This window comes from Drosophila albomicans, chromosome 3, assembly GCF_009650485.2.
Source record: "Drosophila albomicans strain 15112-1751.03 chromosome 3, ASM965048v2, whole genome shotgun sequence".
NCBI lineage: Eukaryota > Metazoa > Arthropoda > Insecta > Diptera > Drosophilidae > Drosophila > Drosophila albomicans.
In genome coordinates, this window is record NC_047629.2 from 18,998,076 (window position 1) to 19,017,079 (window position 19,004).

The 19,004-nt window shown below is 41.5% G+C and overlaps 4 protein-coding genes across 6 annotated transcripts; 2 read left to right on the forward strand and 2 right to left on the reverse strand.

Annotated features, from left to right (window-relative positions):
• Positions 1 to 3,698: 3,698 nt before the first annotated feature.
• On the reverse strand, positions 3,699 to 5,888 carry LOC117567695 (ADP-ribosylation factor 6). 3 transcript variants are annotated; one of them, XM_034247822.2, is made up of 5 exons: positions 5,871 to 5,888; positions 4,740 to 4,853; positions 4,516 to 4,671; positions 4,302 to 4,448; positions 3,699 to 4,231 (listed from the first exon to the last, which is right to left on the reverse strand). In XM_034247822.2, the coding sequence occupies exons 2-5, from the start codon at positions 4,819 to 4,821 to the stop codon at positions 4,089 to 4,091; spliced, it is 528 nt and encodes a 175-aa protein (XP_034103713.1). In that variant the 5' UTR covers positions 4,822 to 4,853; positions 5,871 to 5,888; the 3' UTR covers positions 3,699 to 4,088. The 3 variants fall into 3 exon arrangements, with proteins under 3 accessions (XP_034103713.1, XP_034103712.1, XP_034103711.1); XM_034247821.2 differs by lacking the exon at positions 5,871 to 5,888 and adding an exon at positions 5,661 to 5,810; XM_034247820.2 differs by lacking the exon at positions 5,871 to 5,888 and adding an exon at positions 5,591 to 5,796.
• Positions 5,889 to 6,159: 271 nt separating this feature from the next.
• LOC117567694 (uncharacterized) lies at positions 6,160 to 10,487 on the forward strand. Its single transcript, XM_034247819.2, has 3 exons — positions 6,160 to 6,318; positions 6,416 to 7,726; positions 7,921 to 10,487. The coding sequence occupies exons 1-3, from the start codon at positions 6,274 to 6,276 to the stop codon at positions 9,940 to 9,942; spliced, it is 3,378 nt and encodes a 1,125-aa protein (XP_034103710.1). The 5' UTR covers positions 6,160 to 6,273; the 3' UTR covers positions 9,943 to 10,487.
• A 42-nt stretch (positions 10,488 to 10,529) lies between these two features.
• On the reverse strand, positions 10,530 to 16,704 carry LOC117567602 (DNA repair protein complementing XP-C cells homolog). Its single transcript, XM_034247689.2, has 6 exons — positions 16,116 to 16,704; positions 15,227 to 16,053; positions 11,773 to 13,658; positions 11,197 to 11,664; positions 10,974 to 11,142; positions 10,530 to 10,918 (listed from the first exon to the last, which is right to left on the reverse strand). The coding sequence occupies exons 1-6, from the start codon at positions 16,322 to 16,324 to the stop codon at positions 10,641 to 10,643; spliced, it is 3,837 nt and encodes a 1,278-aa protein (XP_034103580.2). The 5' UTR covers positions 16,325 to 16,704; the 3' UTR covers positions 10,530 to 10,640.
• A 325-nt stretch (positions 16,705 to 17,029) lies between these two features.
• LOC117567603 (G patch domain and ankyrin repeat-containing protein 1 homolog) lies at positions 17,030 to 18,159 on the forward strand. Its single transcript, XM_034247691.2, has one exon. It carries the CDS (start codon positions 17,107 to 17,109, stop codon positions 18,106 to 18,108), a length of 1,002 nt encoding a protein of 333 aa, XP_034103582.1. The 5' UTR covers positions 17,030 to 17,106; the 3' UTR covers positions 18,109 to 18,159.
• Positions 18,160 to 19,004: the final 845 nt, after the last annotated feature.

A 19,004-nucleotide genomic window follows, 5' to 3' on the forward strand; every position in this document is an offset into this window, starting at 1 on the left:
GCTCCAGCAGGCAACAAAAGCAACACCCTCTTCTGCCCACCCACCTCTCTCTCTCGCTCTCGCACACTCTAGTTGAGGTCTTGGTGTGTGAGTGGGACGCAGGTGCGCGGGCTGCTCGCTCACATAATCGTCTTGGGTTTTGACATTTTGTTTTTGTTTTGTAATACCTTTGTGATGTTAGTGCTTTCGAATTTGCCCCCTCTCTCGTTTTTGCTTTACTTCTTCCTCTCTCTTTCTCTGTGGCAGCCAACGGTTCTTCGAACCCGATGCTACCAGTTAACTGTAATTGAATTGAACGCCAGCCTGTTGGGTGGGGGGCTGAGGACCAAGGCTTTTTGATGCTAGCTTGTTCGGCTTGTTTTTACTGTTTTAAAGTTAATTTCCCTAATATACCAGATTTATTAGCAAATTCATAATGAAATAATACTTGTGATTAAACCTAATTACAGTTCAAGATAGTAAAAATCTATATTTCTTTTGATACGTATACGTAATAAAATGTATTCCAGTTAAAAAGAATATTTCATTTGTTGCATACGTATGGATGATATACATGGCAGAAATAACATAGCAAATATATCAAATACGTTATATTAATTATATAAACTGCAGATATAAATAAACTACAAATATTTTGGAATTTCATTTTATCAATATGTATCGAAAATACAAATAGAATAGTATCTAAACTATTTTTATTTTGTAAACCAATTTCTAAATATTTATTTTTGGAAATTCACATTATAAATGAATGACACATTTGTGTAATATGGTTTAGATATGGAAAAGCCGGAAAATATATTTTCCATTGAGTAATAATCTGAATATTTCCCTTAATTTCCTATCGTTCCATCAACTGCGTTTTTGGGAGCATCGCAAAATGTATTCAATGTTCAAGAATAGCAGCTGGAAATGGTTGAAACGCTGAAGCAAATCCAATAATCGATAAAAGTTCATCCAGCCACATCCTCTTAACGTGTCCCTTTTTGCTGTGGCGCTTTTGTTGTTGAGGCTTTTGCTGCGCTTAATACGCCAACATTAACTTTGTAACAAATGAGATGTCGGAATACAACAATCACCATCACCTACCCAGCTCCTACACTCTCATGCTCGTCACCCCCGCGTCCCTCCTCCACATCACAATATTTCTCGCATTCACTCTCTCGCTCTCATTGCTCTATCTCCCTCACACCGGAGAAAGAGAAGAGGAGGCATGGCGAGGACACCTAACGCTCGCTGGCAGAAGTTTATGCCCAGGATAAAAGTGAAACAAACGCAAAAGTCAAAGCGCTTTGCTGAGCGCTGGCCACGCCCATGCAGTAGGAGGAGCGAGCGAGAGCGTTATCCTGTAATATCCGTGCATCAAAAATGCCCGCCAGCAACAGCAACAACAACAACAACAGGCGGCAGCATAGAAAATACTGTCACTGCTCAACATCGAGCACAAGCGAGACGGCTGCCGTTGTGCGAGCGGGACGACTATAGTCAAGAGGGTTGGTTCTTGACATTTGAACGGGCGACATCTCTTCTCTGCCTGGATACAAGCACACACACACATTCACGCACAGCGTGGCTTTTAGTATGTGTGTGAATGTGAATAAGAGTTGCATTTGTTTCGTCTTCTTTTTGTTTTTTCTTCTTTGGTTGCTGTTTTGTTTTGTTGTCCTTTTTGGTTGGTGGTATTATCAAGTGCAGTATACTTTATTTAATCAATCAAACTTCGAAAGTTGAGTTCATTTTCAACAGTTCAACGAAAATGAATATAAGAAAATTATTTCCAACATCAAATTTCCTATATTAAATCTATAAAATATGATTATTATATCATGAATTTCAAATTGATTAATATAAAATATATTCTAAGCAGTGGAAAGTAAGTCAAGAGAACGTTTCGAAAATGTATATACACAATACGATAAAAAAGATTAATTGATTTTCTAGTTTCTCAAATATAGATAGTAAATTAAATTTTGATTATTATGAAACTTCGTCCAATCTAAACTACTTACCTGTAATGCAAATTATTTTATTATTTAATTTTAAACTTGCTGTTAACAATAGATGGAAATGCATGAATATATAGTGTCATTGTGTCTTCTGTATAGAATTTAAAAATATACATTTCTATTACAATTTCCGGATTTCTTTTATTACGAAATACATAGTACACTTAGTTCTATAACTACTATGAATTACTTGTAAAGTAATTTAATGTAAGTAAAACTAGTATGCTAAGAGTTTCATAGATTTTGCCCCATCTCACCAAAAAAAAAAAGACAATTTCGTAGATCATTTTATTACATTTAACTCTTTATTAACATAACGTGTTTGTCTTACAAAATATTCATTCAAATTAAACTCTGAAAATAAGGTGAAAATTCATTCACAATTGGTTTCCGCTATTGACAAAATGATTTGAGGGAACATAATAAATACTATGCTAATAAGGTAATAAAACGTCAGATCTTTCTTATTTGAATTGTTCGTGGCCAAGAGATTTGGTCTGATAAGCCTAATAAACAATGAATTATGCATAAAAATAAACGTACATCTTGCTTTTCTCATAATTTATATTCTTTATACGAAATGCCTTTCCGTCTGCTTGAGGCCCGTGTATATATACAATCTTTTGATGATGATGATGATGATGACGACGATGAAGATGAGATATACAAACTGAGTTCACACAATTTTTGGGATAGCACATTGCTTGCTTGAATTGCTCTAACCAAAACAACAATAAATACACAAAGTCACATATAGAAATACTAATACAAATACGAATCAAAGTCAATGACACGTGCCGTTTTCAGGTAAATTCATGTATCTACCACAGCAGACGCACAAAACCAGTTTACAAAATAAAACAAAACAAAGAACAGTTTTAAACGCCTCGTTTAGCAATTAATATTGCTTAGCTCCCTCACTCCCCACTCAGCCTCCGCTCGTCAGTTATTTGTATAATTTGTGGCCATGGACTTGGCATATTTACTTTTCAACTTTCCATCAACAATGCATAAGGACACGCTGTGCTCTGCTCTTCTCTGCAACTGAAGTTGAGGCTGCCACAATCGATGCCACACTGATTGACAAGACAACACAGAGGGGATGAAATGGAATTGTAGAGAATTGTGCGGATGATAATAAATAGTCGTGACATCTTAATCAAGTTGTATTGAAGAAGCAAAACTACCAACAAAGCAAATAATACAAAAATTCCCAAGTCAATGTGAACTGCAAAGAATGGAAAAGAATTAGCGACATCCAAAAGAAAGAAAAATATGAGAGAAGCCCACAACCAAAATGAAGAAGACTTCGACTTGATACACAATTGAGGAAGGCACAGTTACTAATCGTTATATTTGAAGACTATGTTTTAATCTATAGCAATCAATAGGTTTGTTCTATTTATCGGAGTATATTGTTGCTTTCTCTGTTGTAGTTGTTGTTTGTTGTTGTGGTATATGCACTTTAATTTGAATATTTATTTACAATTTATTTATTTTATTTACGACTTTCTCATTTCAAGTCAAATAACAGTTGCAATAAACAAGCATTCAACTTAATTGCTTACGTGGCTCATCATTATAATTTACAAGAAAACTTACTTAACACTAAATTTGCGGTTGTTATACTGATTTATTTTTTATGTTTTTTTCTTCTTCTTTTTTTTAATTTTTTGTATTATCATTTAATTATTTTGTTTTTTTTTTTTTTCGTTTCGTATGGTTGACTGTGCTTGAAGTTCTTTTATTTATTGAGTTTGCATCGTTTGTATGTGTATTTTTTACTAATGAGAATATAGATTGATTAATTATGTATACATATACGATATATGTATAATTACTATATATGCATCTATACACACATATATATTATCAGTGTAATATATATTGGCTTCTATATATATATTGTTTTCAACTCTGTTAATTTCTGTTCGATTTTGTTGGTATTTGTATTGATTTTTTATGGTTTGTTGTTTTGTTTTCACTATGCGTCTTGCAGTTTGTATAAATAAAAAATATAATAATTTTGCTTCGCTTCGCATCGAATAATACATGCCATAGAAATACGTAGGATTATGATTCTCATAATTTATGGTTCGAAGTTAGCCACGTTAGACCTTCGTAGAGGCCATCGCCGCTTGTGGCACATGATGGTTGGACATACCAATTGCGATCTCTTATTCTAGTTAAGCCTAGTTTTTCCTGGATTTCATGGGGTTTCATTGCTGCAAATGGAAAATATCACAATTATATTACTTAGTTCATGTGTTGTATTCTTTGCTTGTAATTAATTACCATCAGCTAGATCCTGTTTATTAGCAAATATCAGTATAATGGCGTCCCGCATCTCTCTATCGTTAATTATCCTATGCAGTTCATTGCGAGCTTCGTCTATTCTATCTCGATCCGCACAATCCACAACGAATATAAGACCCTGTGTACCTGTTTAGAGCAAAAGAACGTCTGTGTTAATCTAGCTTCTCCTTCGAAATGGGGATATTAAGCTTACCTGTGTAGTAGTGCCGCCAAAGCGGTCGAATTTTGTCCTGTCCGCCAACATCCCAGACATTGAACTTTACGTTCTTGTACGTGACAGTCTCGACATTAAAGCCTACCGTTGGTATCGTTGTTACTGATTGCCCCAGTTTTAGTTTATAGAGGATCGCTGGAAAATATCAAAATGAATCAATTAATGTACTTGCTATAAACTTGTAATTTCAATGGGATGCTTACTTGTTTTGCCAGCAGCATCCAAGCCGAGCATAAGAATTCGCATTTCTTTGTTGCCAAAAATTTTTGATAATAACTTTCCCATGATGATGTGTCATCCATTAAACGCTCGCCAAACTGTAAATACAAATAAATAAAATGCATCTCGTAAGTATCGTTTGTAAGTTCAGCATTATCACCCATAGAGATCATTATGCAGTCGGCGGCGAATTTGCTTGATAATGTCATTGTATTGTATGTAATAAAAAAAACTGCCCATTGCCGGAGTTGAGTTATCGTATCAGTGTTTTTTGTGATATAAGCACGTCGCTACAAGGCGCGCGCTCACACAGTTAAACATCTACACACACACACATAGGCACACATTCATGTGTACTTAAACATAATGCGTCAACGGAAGTTAAGAGCATTATTTTGCATAATAATTCAACTTACATTGTGCTTGCTGTGCACAACAACTACAACAGGCGACTACAACAGCGTTAAGTTCTGAGAGAATTTATCGCTTCGACTCTCACTCACACACACACACACATAGACAGAGGCGCATAAACTCAAGTACAATTGGGCACGCATATAACACATAAACAGTACATAAGCGAATGATCATAAATTAAACAAAAGTTATCTCAATGACCCCCAACTTTATACAACATTCGTTTAGAGGGCAAAATGCAACCGAGTTGTTGCCGTTGCCGGCATGGCGGCCAATTCCTTATGATCCTTGAACCAATTTGCCATAAAGTGCTGCTTGCTTGCTGCCTTTTGAGATTGTGTCTGTGAGCGTGAGCGTGTGTTTGCTCGCCGAACACGTCACATACACGCCCGAGTCACACACATACATACATACACACCCAAATTCTAGACGACAATGATGTGATGAGATTACGCTGCTTCGTTCGACACACTTCCAAGTTGCTTTACCATTAAACGATAACACGTTGCGTTTTATTTGTGCAAACAACGCATTTGCAAAATAAAACTAATAAAAATAATAAACTATAACAACAACAAATTTTGCACTAAAGTTCTCATATTTGTATGTTTTTCTTGTTTTCAGTGTTACCATCAGCGTGACCGCAAGCACAATTTCGTAATCTACACTTTTACGTCATAAAAGATACTAAAATATACCTCTGGCTAATTCACTAACTGGTTACACTTATTAGTTTTTTTAAAATAGTTTTAAAAAACTGATTGTTTTCAAAATGTTATTGTCTGTTTTAATAAAATAAAAAAAAACAGAAAACTGCAGACTGTCTAGAGTGTTTGATTTAGTACTCTTCTCTCAACAAATATGAGTAACGGCATTTAAAGATTTATATGTGACAGCAGGCAAAAATAATTTTTCAGTATTTTAGCTGCAGTGTGGCAGCCCTGACTGAAGTGCTGTCAGTTAAAATAGCAATATAGTTCGCTTACCAGCACTGCTTCCAATAGATGGCGTAACAACAAAGAGCATTAATAGATTGCTCAATGATTATAATAAAATAATAATGGAATTAAGTTAGTTACAAAGTGCAAACACAATAACAATATGGCTGGCATTTATCCCAGAGAGGCGGTACGCGTCAAAGTTAAGGTATGTCGCCGCGTGGCCACGCTCATCCCTTAAACGAGACAACAAAGGACTGACATTTTTTCAACCATTCTTCTGCTTTCTCCCACACACAAAATAGAAAAATGAAGCCACCAGACCGCCAGAATGGCGCAAATTCTCTGTGGATCCACAAATCACCACATTGGAGGTACTCTACTCATTGTTGGCGAAGGCCTTTGACATTAAATCAGACTTTGCCATCAAGTACAAGGCCTTCGATCCAGCTGGCAATGAAATCTATCTTGCTGTGCTCTCCGATTGGGATTTGGACGCTGCATTTCTTCGCATACACAATATATCCATACAAACCTCCTCAGAACCGTGTCTAATGCTGCAAATCGATGTAAAACCCTTTACCGTAGTGCGTGAATGTGACACAAGCAACGACACAAGCGCTTCGGAGCGCCGAGTCTCCAGCAACAGCTCTGCATCCTTGTCCGCCAGCGTCTCGCCTCTGCAGTCTTTGGGCGTCTCGCAGAAGTATGTACAACATATGCAAACGAAACTGCCGGGCCTGATTATGAATCAAATGGAAAAGACCTTTTCCATAGTGCAAAAGGCCTTCAATCTTTCCGACGAGCACATGGCCAATTTGCCCCCACGTCCGCCCATGTGTGACAGTGAGTTTCGTTTATTCCTCGATGCGTTGGGACAGATTCAACGCAACGATGAGCTGCGCAAAATTATCTTTTTGGGCGGAATTGAGCCCAGTTTGCGACGTGTTGTCTGGAAGCACTTACTCAACGTGTATCCCAGCGGTGTGCATGGCCTGCCCATGGATGGGCATCAGCGTATGGAGTTTATGCGTCGCAAATCGGAGCAATATTGCAAGCTGCGCGATACGTGGAAGACGGCGGTGCAACGTGGCAATGTGGCCGGTGAGCTAGCGTATGTGACGAGCATGGTGAAGAAGGATGTGCTGCGCACGGATCGATTGCATCCGTTCTATGCAGGCAGTGATGACAATCAGAACATTGCGTCATTGTTCAACATACTGACCACATATGCACTGAATCATCCGGTGGTCAGCTATTGCCAGGGCATGTCGGACATCGCATCACCGCTACTCGTCACCATGAATGACGAGGCGCAGGCTTATATCTGCTTCTGTGCGATTATGGCGAGAGTGCGGGGTAATTTCATGCTCGATGGCGTTGCCATGACACAGAAGTTTGCCCATCTCACGGAGGCACTGAGTTTCTATGATCCGGAATTCTGGGAGTATCTCAAATCGCAGCAAGCAGATGATTTGTTGTTCTGCTATCGCTGGTTGCTGTTGGAGTTGAAGCGGGAGTTTCCCTTCGAGGATGCGCTGCGCATGCTGGAGGTGCAATGGAGCTCATTTTGCTACGAGAACAATGGATCCAAGGAATTGTCACTTTTCGATAAAGTTGGTTTTCTTTTTATTTAATTATTATGCAAGTCGATAAACACGTAAATTTAATTGCACAGCCAAGATAGTTTTATGGAAATCGCAAATAGTAATTCGTAACTACTCCATAAGGAAATATAGTCTAGTTTCATATTCATATTAAGTTTCTTATATTTTATATACTTTATTAATATTCACATTATTAATTGCAGGAATTTGTGCCTGTTGCGGAGGCTTCGGCGCCGAATAGTGCGAGCACTTTCTCAACCTCGTACAGCGCCACTCCAACAAGTCCTTCGTATCTGCTGACCAAGCCACGAGAGAATCCTTATACCAAAGTGTGCGCATTGCGGCGACAAAGCTCCTCGGCATCGTTGAGTTCACTCAGCTCCTCGTTGGGTACAACAGCTGGCGGCAATAATGCGCTGGACAACTCGAAGCGACTGAATCACAGTCTGGATGACAATATGTCACGGCATGCAGCGCGTCGACAGCGACGCGTCTCGTCCAAGGCACATCAGAGCTTGGATGAGTCGAAAATGTTAGCTCTAATCGAAGGTGGCGTTGCCGAAAGCAATGCGAAGTCAGTGCAGGAATTGTCGGCTAGCGAGGACACCGATGACGATGTGTTTGATCGCAAGGAAGAGATGTTATCGGCATCGCCGCCGCAGTTCCATGAAACGAATCCCTTTAAGGATGACGCACTGCAACCGAATCATAACAATAATCCGAATGCCGCACGCGCCTTTTTAAGCAGTTCGTCTTCGTCATCCAATCAGCTGGAGGGAGCAAAGGAGAGGGAGAGTAGTATGGCCGATAGAAAGGCCCAAGGCTTGGCCAAGTTGCAGCAGAAGAGCATTCTCAATGTAAGCAATATCATTGCCAAGCAATTGGCATCCAATGCCACCACAGTCAGTGAGAGCGTCAAACGCGTCAGCACCACAAGCGGCGGTCATTTTAAGGATCTCAAGGAGAAAATTGCGGCCACCAGTCGCATGGGCATGTCATTTGATGGCGGCGGCGGTGGCGACGATAGCACCACTAATAAGACGCCACCCAAACTGGTCAAGAACTTTAACGAATTTCTCAACTTTGCAACGATTAACAAAAATCGCATTTCGGATCGTTTAGCAACGCAGCTGCAAATCAGCGAAAAGCCACAGCAGCAAACACAACAACTGCAACAGCACATCAGCAAACCAGTGGTACAGTTGACCAAGAGCGGACATCTGGGCAGTTCACTAGATGAATCCGATTCCTCGTCCATTCCCGAGACCAGCTGGAGCGCCTCAACAGCAGCCACAGCCATTCAACAGGCGCAGGAACTTAGTAGCTACAGTCTACAGCTCGATCTCAATGCAGTGTCGCCGGAGCAAGCGCAGACTGTGGAGCAACAGCAGCAACCAGAAGAAAGCACACCCGATCAGGATCAAGATCAAGAGTATTATCCCATGACAAACGCCATAACGCGTGAACTTCGACTTGAGGCTGAGAACTTGGATCGTCAAGTGTTTGGACTGCCGTTTACGGAAAAGCAAATACCCGTCACTGTTGTCGATGACATTGAGTACGAGAAACTCGACAAGGACACACTCGACATGGTCGACGATCTGAAGGAGAATGAGATTATCACCTGCCCCGATGTGAGTGAGTTGCACATGCGACGACGACAGCGTTTGACTGCCTCTAAAAGCAACAGCGTGCAACCACCCGATACGCACACGGCAAATCCCTTCATCGAGGACAGTTTGCTCTTGGATGGCAGCGGCGGCGTCATGCGCAACAGCAGCAGCATGCCCGAGGTCATAATGCCCATCTCAACGGAACCCAATCGCGTGGCAGCGCCCGCCATGGTGGAGATTGCAACGAATGCGGACGATGAGAGCGCCTACACATCCTACTCCCGGTCACCGAATCGTGCGACTGCCTCGCCCATGAACGGATTGAATAGCTCAGCGGCAGCATTACCGCCGCCCAGTGAATTTGGTGGCGGTAATGCGTTCCTGATGTTTCTCTGCCTGACGCTGTTGCTGCAACATCGCAACACGATCATAAAGGCGGCCATGGATTACAATGAGATTGCGATGCACTTCGATAAGATGGTGCGCAAACATGATGTGACCCGTGTGCTCAATCAAGCCAGACGCATGTACTCCGAGTATCTGCAGGCACAACGCAAAGAAGCGCAGAGCAGCAACAGAGGCGCTAGCAACACTACAGAAGCCACAAACTAGTCGAAGAATTGTTAACGAATTTGATGATGATGATGATGAGAATCCAGCACGTACTTGTTGAAATTATTTATTGCTCACCAAAGTTTTAATTTGTAACTATTATTTTGTTATTTGCCAAGCCGAACACAAACCATAAATGGTTATGTTGCCAAACGTATCTCTGATTTCCCTATTCGATTTTATTTCATTTGTATCTCAACATCATTTTCTGCACACAAAAAATGTACTTATGATAGAGAGAATGATAGCGCAAAGAATCTGTATTCAATTCGCTTACAATTTCCAAGAACACAAACGAAGAGTCTTAAACTAAACCATTTACTTAATGTATATCTTATAACTTTTAACTATAACTGTAACTACTATAGCCATTTCGGTATTATTGTCTCTAAAATCTCTTGTTCCATTGAAGACATCATTTTGTATATTATCGGAAGATAGGAATTTATTTTTAATAATAATTATGTACTTATTGTCTTTATATTTATGTATGTAAAGTTAAAGCAAAATGCAATTTTAAACAATCGCTAAATAAATGCATTCCAAACCTAGTTCCAAACTTTTTTGATTCTTCCACAAAAAGAAAATAGATTTCGAATGTAACTCAGCTTGTTTATTTTAACATTAATACAACTTAGGTAGAAGTACAAAAATACAATATAACACAAAAAAAGGACGTTAGAACCACATTTTGCTTTTTAAAAGTTGTATTTCTTCTTGAGGCGCTCGCGAATAAGCAAACCCTTAATCAATTTCTTCCAATTGCCATAGACACGTGCCTCATATTTCTCCTGCTCCTTGCGCGCCTGCTCCTGTTGATCCTCCTCCCAGGCGGCAGTGACCAGCTCGCCAAATTCTTCGCACACAATGAATCCATCGTACATGGGATGACAGGCGCCCTGATGGAAATCAAAACCAATCACAGCATTGGCGCAATCAATGTTCAGCTTCTTGCAGACACGCATCAAACCGGGCACTAAAAAAAACTTATTGAATCCAAATCTTTTCAAATAGATAGACTTAAAACTCACATCTTAGATGCACGGTTTTCTTGGGCAGCATGCACTCCTTAAAGAGCTCCACATTGCCGTAAGCATTGCGCGGCACAATGCCATTTTCAGCTGTGGGCGGCTCATAATCTTGCGTTTGCCAATAGCCAAATATCTCCAGCGGCTGATCCTTTATAACAGTGCGCGTTAGCTACAATAAAGAATACCATTTAGTCTAGTTATTGAGTGAGTAAACTTGGCTTACCCTATCCCATTTGGGGCGTGCCTTGACAATCTTGTAGGGCTGTTCGCCCAGCTTCACCACACGCGCACTCTTCAGCCAAATGTCACGCGAGTGCAGCACCTGAACGCAGTCACGTGAATATATCGCCTCCCCACGTATGAAGCCCACCGTGGGCGCATCGGCCGGATAGATGGCCTGGAATTTAAGTAGATGTCTTTCCAGCGCATACAACGGATGATCCTTGAACTCGCTTATGGACTTGGGCAACGGCTTGTCGGAGTGTATGCGGCGCATCTGCTCATCCTCGCATATGTCGCGCTTGGTGCGACGTCCCAAATATGGGGCCAAAATCTCATTTAGCCAGGCTTTTTCCACACGCGATTTGCGCACTGTTGTCGTCCAGCTGGAGCAGTAACGCGCTGTCACATCCTTGAGACTCTGATCGTCTTGGAAGGCAAACACATAGGCCAGATTCGAGGTGGCATTACGCTGCAAGCTCAAAATGATCAGACTTGGGGTAAAAAAGTAGCATGGTGTTGAGGATAGCAAGCGAATCTAGCATATCCTTTTCGAGCCACCTTTATAAACCTAGCTTACCCTTATGGTGTCGACGCAGTGCAATTTTCCCTTGAACAAATCAATGCATATCCATTGCTCCTCCACATCGGACCAAACCTCCACCCACATATCCGAGGCCGTTGTCTTCCGCTTATCCTTGACACTCTCATCGTCCGTGGAGAGCACACGTCGATCCTTGCGTAAGTGCTGCACCGCCTTAGGCAGCACAGGAGCCTTCTTAATTTGCTTTGTGGGCGTCGACTCATCGGTATCCTCCGTGGATCGGCTGTGAGCCTTGAGCTTCTCCAGCTTGGGTCGCTTCTTAGGCACAGGCAGACTATCGTCGCCGCCATCGAGTTGTGGAATGCTTTGCGCCTTTGCCCGCTGCTGGCGTGTGCGTAGCTGGGCAGGCTCAGCTGCTTGCAGAAATGTGGGTGAGATTTTAGGCTTCACATCGCCTCGCCTGCTCTTGACTGCTTTGCTCGCTTTGGGTTCCTCGGGTTCATTGCTGTGGCCTTTAAGAAACACGGGTGATATGTGCACTTTGGGCGATTTGCTGCGCGAACGCGTATCACTTTTAGCTGCCAGGGTTTGACTGGGATTGGCATTCTCTGTGTCGCTGTGCTTGGCATTCTTCATCTTAGCGCTGGGCAGCACCAACTTGGGTATGACGGGCGAGCCAATTTTGTCCGCCGGAAATGCGGCCACGTTCTCTGCACCGGCAGATGCTTTGCGGGTGCGGCGAGCTATAGGCGTTCCTTCGATTTTCAAGCTCAACTTTGGTTTCTTTCTGTCTTCTGTTTCAGCTGGGTTGCTGCTTCGTTTGAGACGCGTCAACTGCGGCTTGGTAGACTTCTCTGCGCTGCTGCTGTTTTCTGTTGCCTTGCGACTGGAGGAGATAGATCTGGAAGTGCTGGGTTTCATATCCAGCTCGGAGTTGCTATCTAGACTCTTGCTTGGCAAGACCTTGGATTTGGAACTGCGACCAGCACTTGATCCACTCGCTTCGGTCTCTTTCTTAACAGTTTTTGTTGCAGCTTTCGAGATTGTCTTCGACTCCTTTTCGGTCTCTTTGTTGACGGTTTTTGTTGCAGCTTTCGAGCTTGTCTTCGTCTCCGTTTCGGTCACTTTGTTGACGGTTTTTGTTGCAGCTTTCGAGCTTGTCTTCGCCTCTACTTTAGTAGTAGCCTTTGAGCTGGTTGCATTACTTTTAAGTACTTGTGCTGATTTGCTTGCTGTAGATTTTGCCTTTTTGGGCTTGCTGTCGGACTCTTCATCCGTCTCCGACTCCGCCTCATCCGCATCGTTCTTTGCTTGCCCTCTCTTGTCATCCGGCTTCATCTTAATTGTTATCAAATCACTCGCTTGAGGTTTTAGTGCCATTGGCTGCATGTTGACAATGAGGCGACAGTTCATGCCCATGCTACGTGCAAGTACAATGAATATGAGGATCATATCCTGCTTGCAACGTGCCTCCTTGCGTTTGATTTGCGCCAACAGCTCGTCGATAATGCCACGCTTTGTGCTTGCCGTCTTGGCGGGATACAAGTCTTGGCTGCGCAGCTTGATAGCCACTTTAAACCAGGTGATAAACGACTGAAGATACTTCAATTCCACGCCACGTTCGGTGGGATAAGAATTCTTGCTGGGCAGTAGCTTAAGAGAAGCCTCCATCAAAGCGGTATCGCTGAGCAGTCGATTGTATTTGAGGCTGCGTGATATCAGACACAACAGACTCACTTTGTGCATGAGCAGCTGGCGATCTTTGATGTCACGATTCATGCGACGCTTTAGTGCATTCTCCAGTTCAAGCTGTGTCTTCTGCTCTTTGGTGGGATGACGCGATGGGAGTCCCACATGGATTTCCAGATCACCAGATATGTTTGGTGTGGCAGCATCCTCGTTGTCGCTGCTCAGTTGCGCGTCTGTGAATGGAAGTGGGGGAAGTTGGGTGTTTTGAATGAGGCGACGTTCTAGGTATTGATGATTTGGAGGAGCAAAAGGAGAGCTACATATGTATGTTCAATCTAGTTTTTGTTGCTAGTTTTAGTTAGGCAAGCACAAATGCAAAACAAAAGAACTTTAGTGAGTTTCTGCTCATTTTTAGTTAGTTTATTTCATTCAAACACTTTGCATTTATTTATTTCATTTGATGTGCATTTCAAATTGTTAATTAATTCTTGAATTAAATACATTTAACATTTACTAAATTGCGCTAAAATTATGCATTTATTATTATTATTGACTTTATATCTCTTTATTTTTTGCATTTCTTTTTCGAATGCATTTTATTTATATGTATATGTTTTTTTAGTGTTTTTTGTGGAATGAATACAATTTTGCTAAAGTAAATTCGTTTAACATCAGTTCTAATCAGTTAGCTATTTATTTCCTTCGTCATCATTTAATATATATTTGTTTTTTTTATTTTGTTTTTTAATGTTACTGAAACACTTGAAATTGCCATAAAGTAAGTGCATTTTACGTATTCATTTTTATCTCTTTCGTTTTGTATAATTATTATTCTTTATTTCGAATTTAGCATTTTGATTTCGATTTCGATGCGCTCGCTAGTCTTTTTACTATCTTAGGCAAATGAAATGAATTGAAATCATTAAAATAAATGCATCCTTGAAGTATACAACTTGTTAATCCTTAATTAGTTCGTTTCATTTATTATGTGTGCATGTGTGCAAATAATATTTAAAGTATGCGAAGTATTTATGTTTGCATATATGTATTTATGTATTTATTTTCAACCACATTTAGAATCGTTAATATGTTTGCTATTGTTACGATTAAACAACAATTGAGACACAAACATCTAATCAAAGTATTGTGTTTTATGACATTGAGAAGCTTTTAATATTTGTAGTTGTAGTTTCATTCCCGTTTTTCATTGTCTCTCTTCCGATTTTGTTGTACGAAAATTAAACGAACGTAAATTATAATTGGATTAAAAAGCATTTAAACTTTTGAGATCGCTTAGTGTTTGGAGTTAGTTAAGAGTTTAGTAGGTAGTATGAGTTTTAGTGAGTATTTTTTAGGCCGCAGTTTTGTTTATGGAAGGGGAGCGTTTAAGCGTTTTTTGTAACTAAAGCCGTTTATATCTTGATTTCAACGCTATTTCAGTCTAATCGACTATAAGATCTAGGTTCCACACAGTTCAGTTGGAATATATATAGTACTGACAACTAAATATGCAAACTGTGAGAACTTAGCTTATTTGTAATTTATGCATTACACTGTAGAAATATAGTTTATATATATGATTTTTTTGTCATATCTTGCACACACTCTCAAAAAACACTACGCAGTCTCATACGGAGCAATTTGGAAGCTTTTTTTTGTGTTTTGTAATCAGATACAAGGAATTCTAACTACCATTCAACAAGACAACAAATAACAAACAACCCTTTTTTTGTTCGCTTACACATTTAAAACTACTTCGGCAATCATTCTTTTTTTTTGTGTGTCTAATTGCGTTTCCTACCTGCAACTTCCTCAAAGTCAGAGTCATCGGTGTCGCCGCCAGCCACCACAGTGGACGCTGGCCGTGTCTTTGTGTGGCGTTTGATGCGCGTCGATTTCGTCTTACTGAGTCGCGATGGACCATCGAGTGGTGGTGGCTGCGATGCAGCAGCTCCACCTCCTGCTACTCGTCGGCGATCCTTAGTCACTGTTGCTGTTGTTGTTGTGTCCGTCTCTTTTGCGTAGTTTTGGTTTTCGCCCAATGCAAGCAATGCATTGACATCCATTGTGGCAGCGTTTGTTGTGAGATTCCCATCGGGGCATCCAGATGATGTTGGATTGCACGTCACATTGCGCTTGCTAAGCAGTGCCTCTCTGGTACGTTCCAGGCTGTTGGCATTCTCGAGTAGATCACGAAAATCGAATGCTTTATTGCCAGCAGCATTATCTTCCATGCTGCTGTCGTTGTTATCCTCAGAACCCGAACCGGAATCTGTGAGATTCGTGATGCCTGCGTTGCAATCGAATTGTGGCGCTGGCGACTTCTCTTTGGTGGCCGTGAAGAAACTGGATCGTAGATCCAACTCTGCCGGATTCACTAAATAATCCTCAACACTTGATTCGCTGCTGGAGTCACCGTTGTTGCTTTCATTGGGCGTTTTGGCGTTTTTTGAAGCCGTTCCTCGACTGTTTGAACCCGATGCCGTTGGCGAGTTCTGTGTGGGCGATGTGGGAAATGTTTTTGGCGGCGGCCGATACTTGTTATACAGTTTGGAGCGCAATGATTGACCGCTGGGTTTGCGTTTCTTAACGGATGCTCCTTTGATGCCGCTGGGTGACTTTTGTTCTCTGTGACAATGAGATTACTTAAATGACATGGATACATGGAAATAATTTCTGACTAAACTCACCTCTTTTTGGATGCACTCGACGCCGAAGAGCGTCCGCTGGCGCCAGCAGAAGCTGCTCCTCCAACTGCTGCTTGGGGAGGCAGCTCCTCAAATTCGCTGTCATCATCGTCGGACGATTCGCCACCGCGTGCATCTTTTGTTGGCTTCCACTCGTCCTCTTCACTGGCCGAGAAGCCCTCGGACAAGGACTCTTCTTCTTCGTCGGACATGGTGTGTTTGCTTGTTGCTCGCTGTCGAACTGTTCTTCCTACCTCTCCGTGTGTGTGTGAGTGCCACTTACAGTTATTGATTTTTACTGCGCAGTTTTTGGAATGCTTAAGCTTCCTTTACTGCTGCCCACACACATTTAAATTGACTTGCATTCGCATTTGTTATTTGTTTATTATCAACACAGCAAAATACAGAATTTAATTCGCTTTTGTTTTCAAGAATTTAACGATTTTGCGAAATTAACATTTCCGCGCTTGGTTTGCTTGGCGGCGGAAGCGGGGAAATAATTATCGATGGCAATATCGATGCTTCGATGTTTTTAAAAATGATTTAACACATCGATTTTCATAATACACATGAATGTTTTGGCCGTTAAAATGAATTAATTAAACAATTTAATTAATGTTTCAAACAATTCTAATAGATTTTCGATTTTGTTTGTTAAAAATAAGCTTTTCTTAAAGCTGTTTTATTTGACGAATGTGCCCAGGCAAGATTTCGAAAATATGCATTTTAACGGCGATGCGATATACAAACATATAGAAAAAATCGCCAGGTTTTTGAAAACACATGTGAGAAAACTGTTATATTGCTTTCGACTTGGCAAAAAACTTTTAAATAACAACAAAAATATGTGTTTTGCAATATATCGATATATTGATATGAAGAGTGACCGTAAATTGTCAACCTTTCTTATCAGTGGAAATTTGTGTGGCAACACTGGCCATCATTTGTTTATTTTTGTTCGAGAAATAGAAATGATAAACAAATAAAATTTGACATGAATTCTAATGGAGACGAGCTGCATCCAAACTGGCGAGCACTGACTACACTGCATGTGCCATTAAAACGCTTTATACGCGCTGGCGCTGCTGAAGAGGCAAAGCAGCAACCTGAGAAGCATAAAATCGATGGCATCACTGGAGGCGAAGTGCACCAGTTTTACCAGGAAGTTCTCGAGACGCCAGCAACCGCTAGAAAAGTAACCAAAAGTCCTTCAAGGCCTAAGGAACCCCCAAAGTTGCCCTACGATAGAAATCGATTCTTCCGCTTGGCCCAGAGTAACAATGTGAATGAATTGCGTAAAATGCACGTTGCGGAGGAGGCAGACTTAAACGCTTGTGATACTTATGGCTGGACAGCATTGATGATGGCAGCTTGTGAAGGCGCCACAGACTCTGTTGCCTGGTTGCTACAACTTGGTGCAAGTACTGAAATCAAAGACAAAAGCGGAAACACAGCTTTACAACTTGCAAAAAGAAAAAATCATGTAACTATTGTGGAATTACTGCAGCAAGGAAATTTGGTTGATGCGACAGATGATGCAGGTGATGATGAACCTACAGCAATGACAACGCCATTCTTCTGCGACCTCTGCCAAAGGGATTACAAAGAGTCCAGCTGGCGCACACATCAAACCTCCACCATACATCGTTTCAACAGTAAATCCCATGTGGCCGCCAACAAACTCCAAAAGTTCAACATTCCGGGCAAGAATCGCGGCCTGCAACTGATGGTGAAGCAGGGCTGGGACTGCGAACATGGCCTGGGACCCACACAAAGCGGACGCCTCTATCCGGTGAAGACGGTGCTGCGCAAGCAACGCACCGGATTGGGAATTGAACAATCCCCGGCGCGAGTGACACATTTTAATGCCTTTGACACGGAAGCCACAAGGCGACGCAGAGGGCAACAGCCACGACATCGCACACGCAATGAAATGAGGCAAGAGAAGTTACAAGCTTGGCGACAGGAACGCAGACTGCGGCATGAGTTGAGCTGATGTTGGAATTGTAAATAAACCACAAAATAATTCGCATTTGATTTATGTTATGTTTGAATTTAGGCTAATGTCGCTGCAACACAACATTTTCGCGGTTGCCTAGGTCAGGACAGCAAGACAAAAACACACCCACACACGCACACACACTGACACAACAAACATTTGTAGCACGTGTCGTGCTGACCTCCTCAGGCAAAAGCCGAGCTACGCGTCGCCTATGTGATGTTTTTTGGTTGGGGTGGACACACTGAACCGTTGGCCATTGCAGGCTGTTGCTTTTGTAGATTAAGAATGGTAGAGGGGTGGTAAGGTGGGGAAGGGGTGCTGCGTCGTGAAGTTTCCCCTGGAGTTGCGAAAGCGAAAGCTGTGTTTGCTTTACAGGCCAAAGGCTCCGCTCTCACCCTGCAGCTGCTGACACCGTTTTCGCTTTGCGCCTGCGCATCTTGCGCTGCTTAACCCCTTGAAGCCGGTGAGTATCCTTGAGGTATATAAAGCATGTTTCCGAATTGTCAGTTCAGTTGCGTTCGGACTGTGGCTGTGTTTAGACGTGTTGTTTGGCTGCGTTTCGTCTGCTACGCCTGTGTTTAACTACTAAAAACAAAAATCATAACCGTTGTGCGTGTTAAAATAATACAAAAAAATTCTTCTGCACGTAACGTACATAATTAAATTGAAAGTACGAAGGTCAGCTAGGTAAACGGTAAAAATGTAATTATTAAAACATGCTCACATGTGAGACGTATAATTATTAAGAGCATTCCGTTGTTATTCCTTGACAATTGCAAAGCAACTACTATTTAAATGGGGGCGACGCTAACGTTTTTTTCCGTATTGGAATTGGGCATTTTTCGGTGTGGTAACACTGTTCTTACCCCAGTTTTGATCAACAGCTGTTC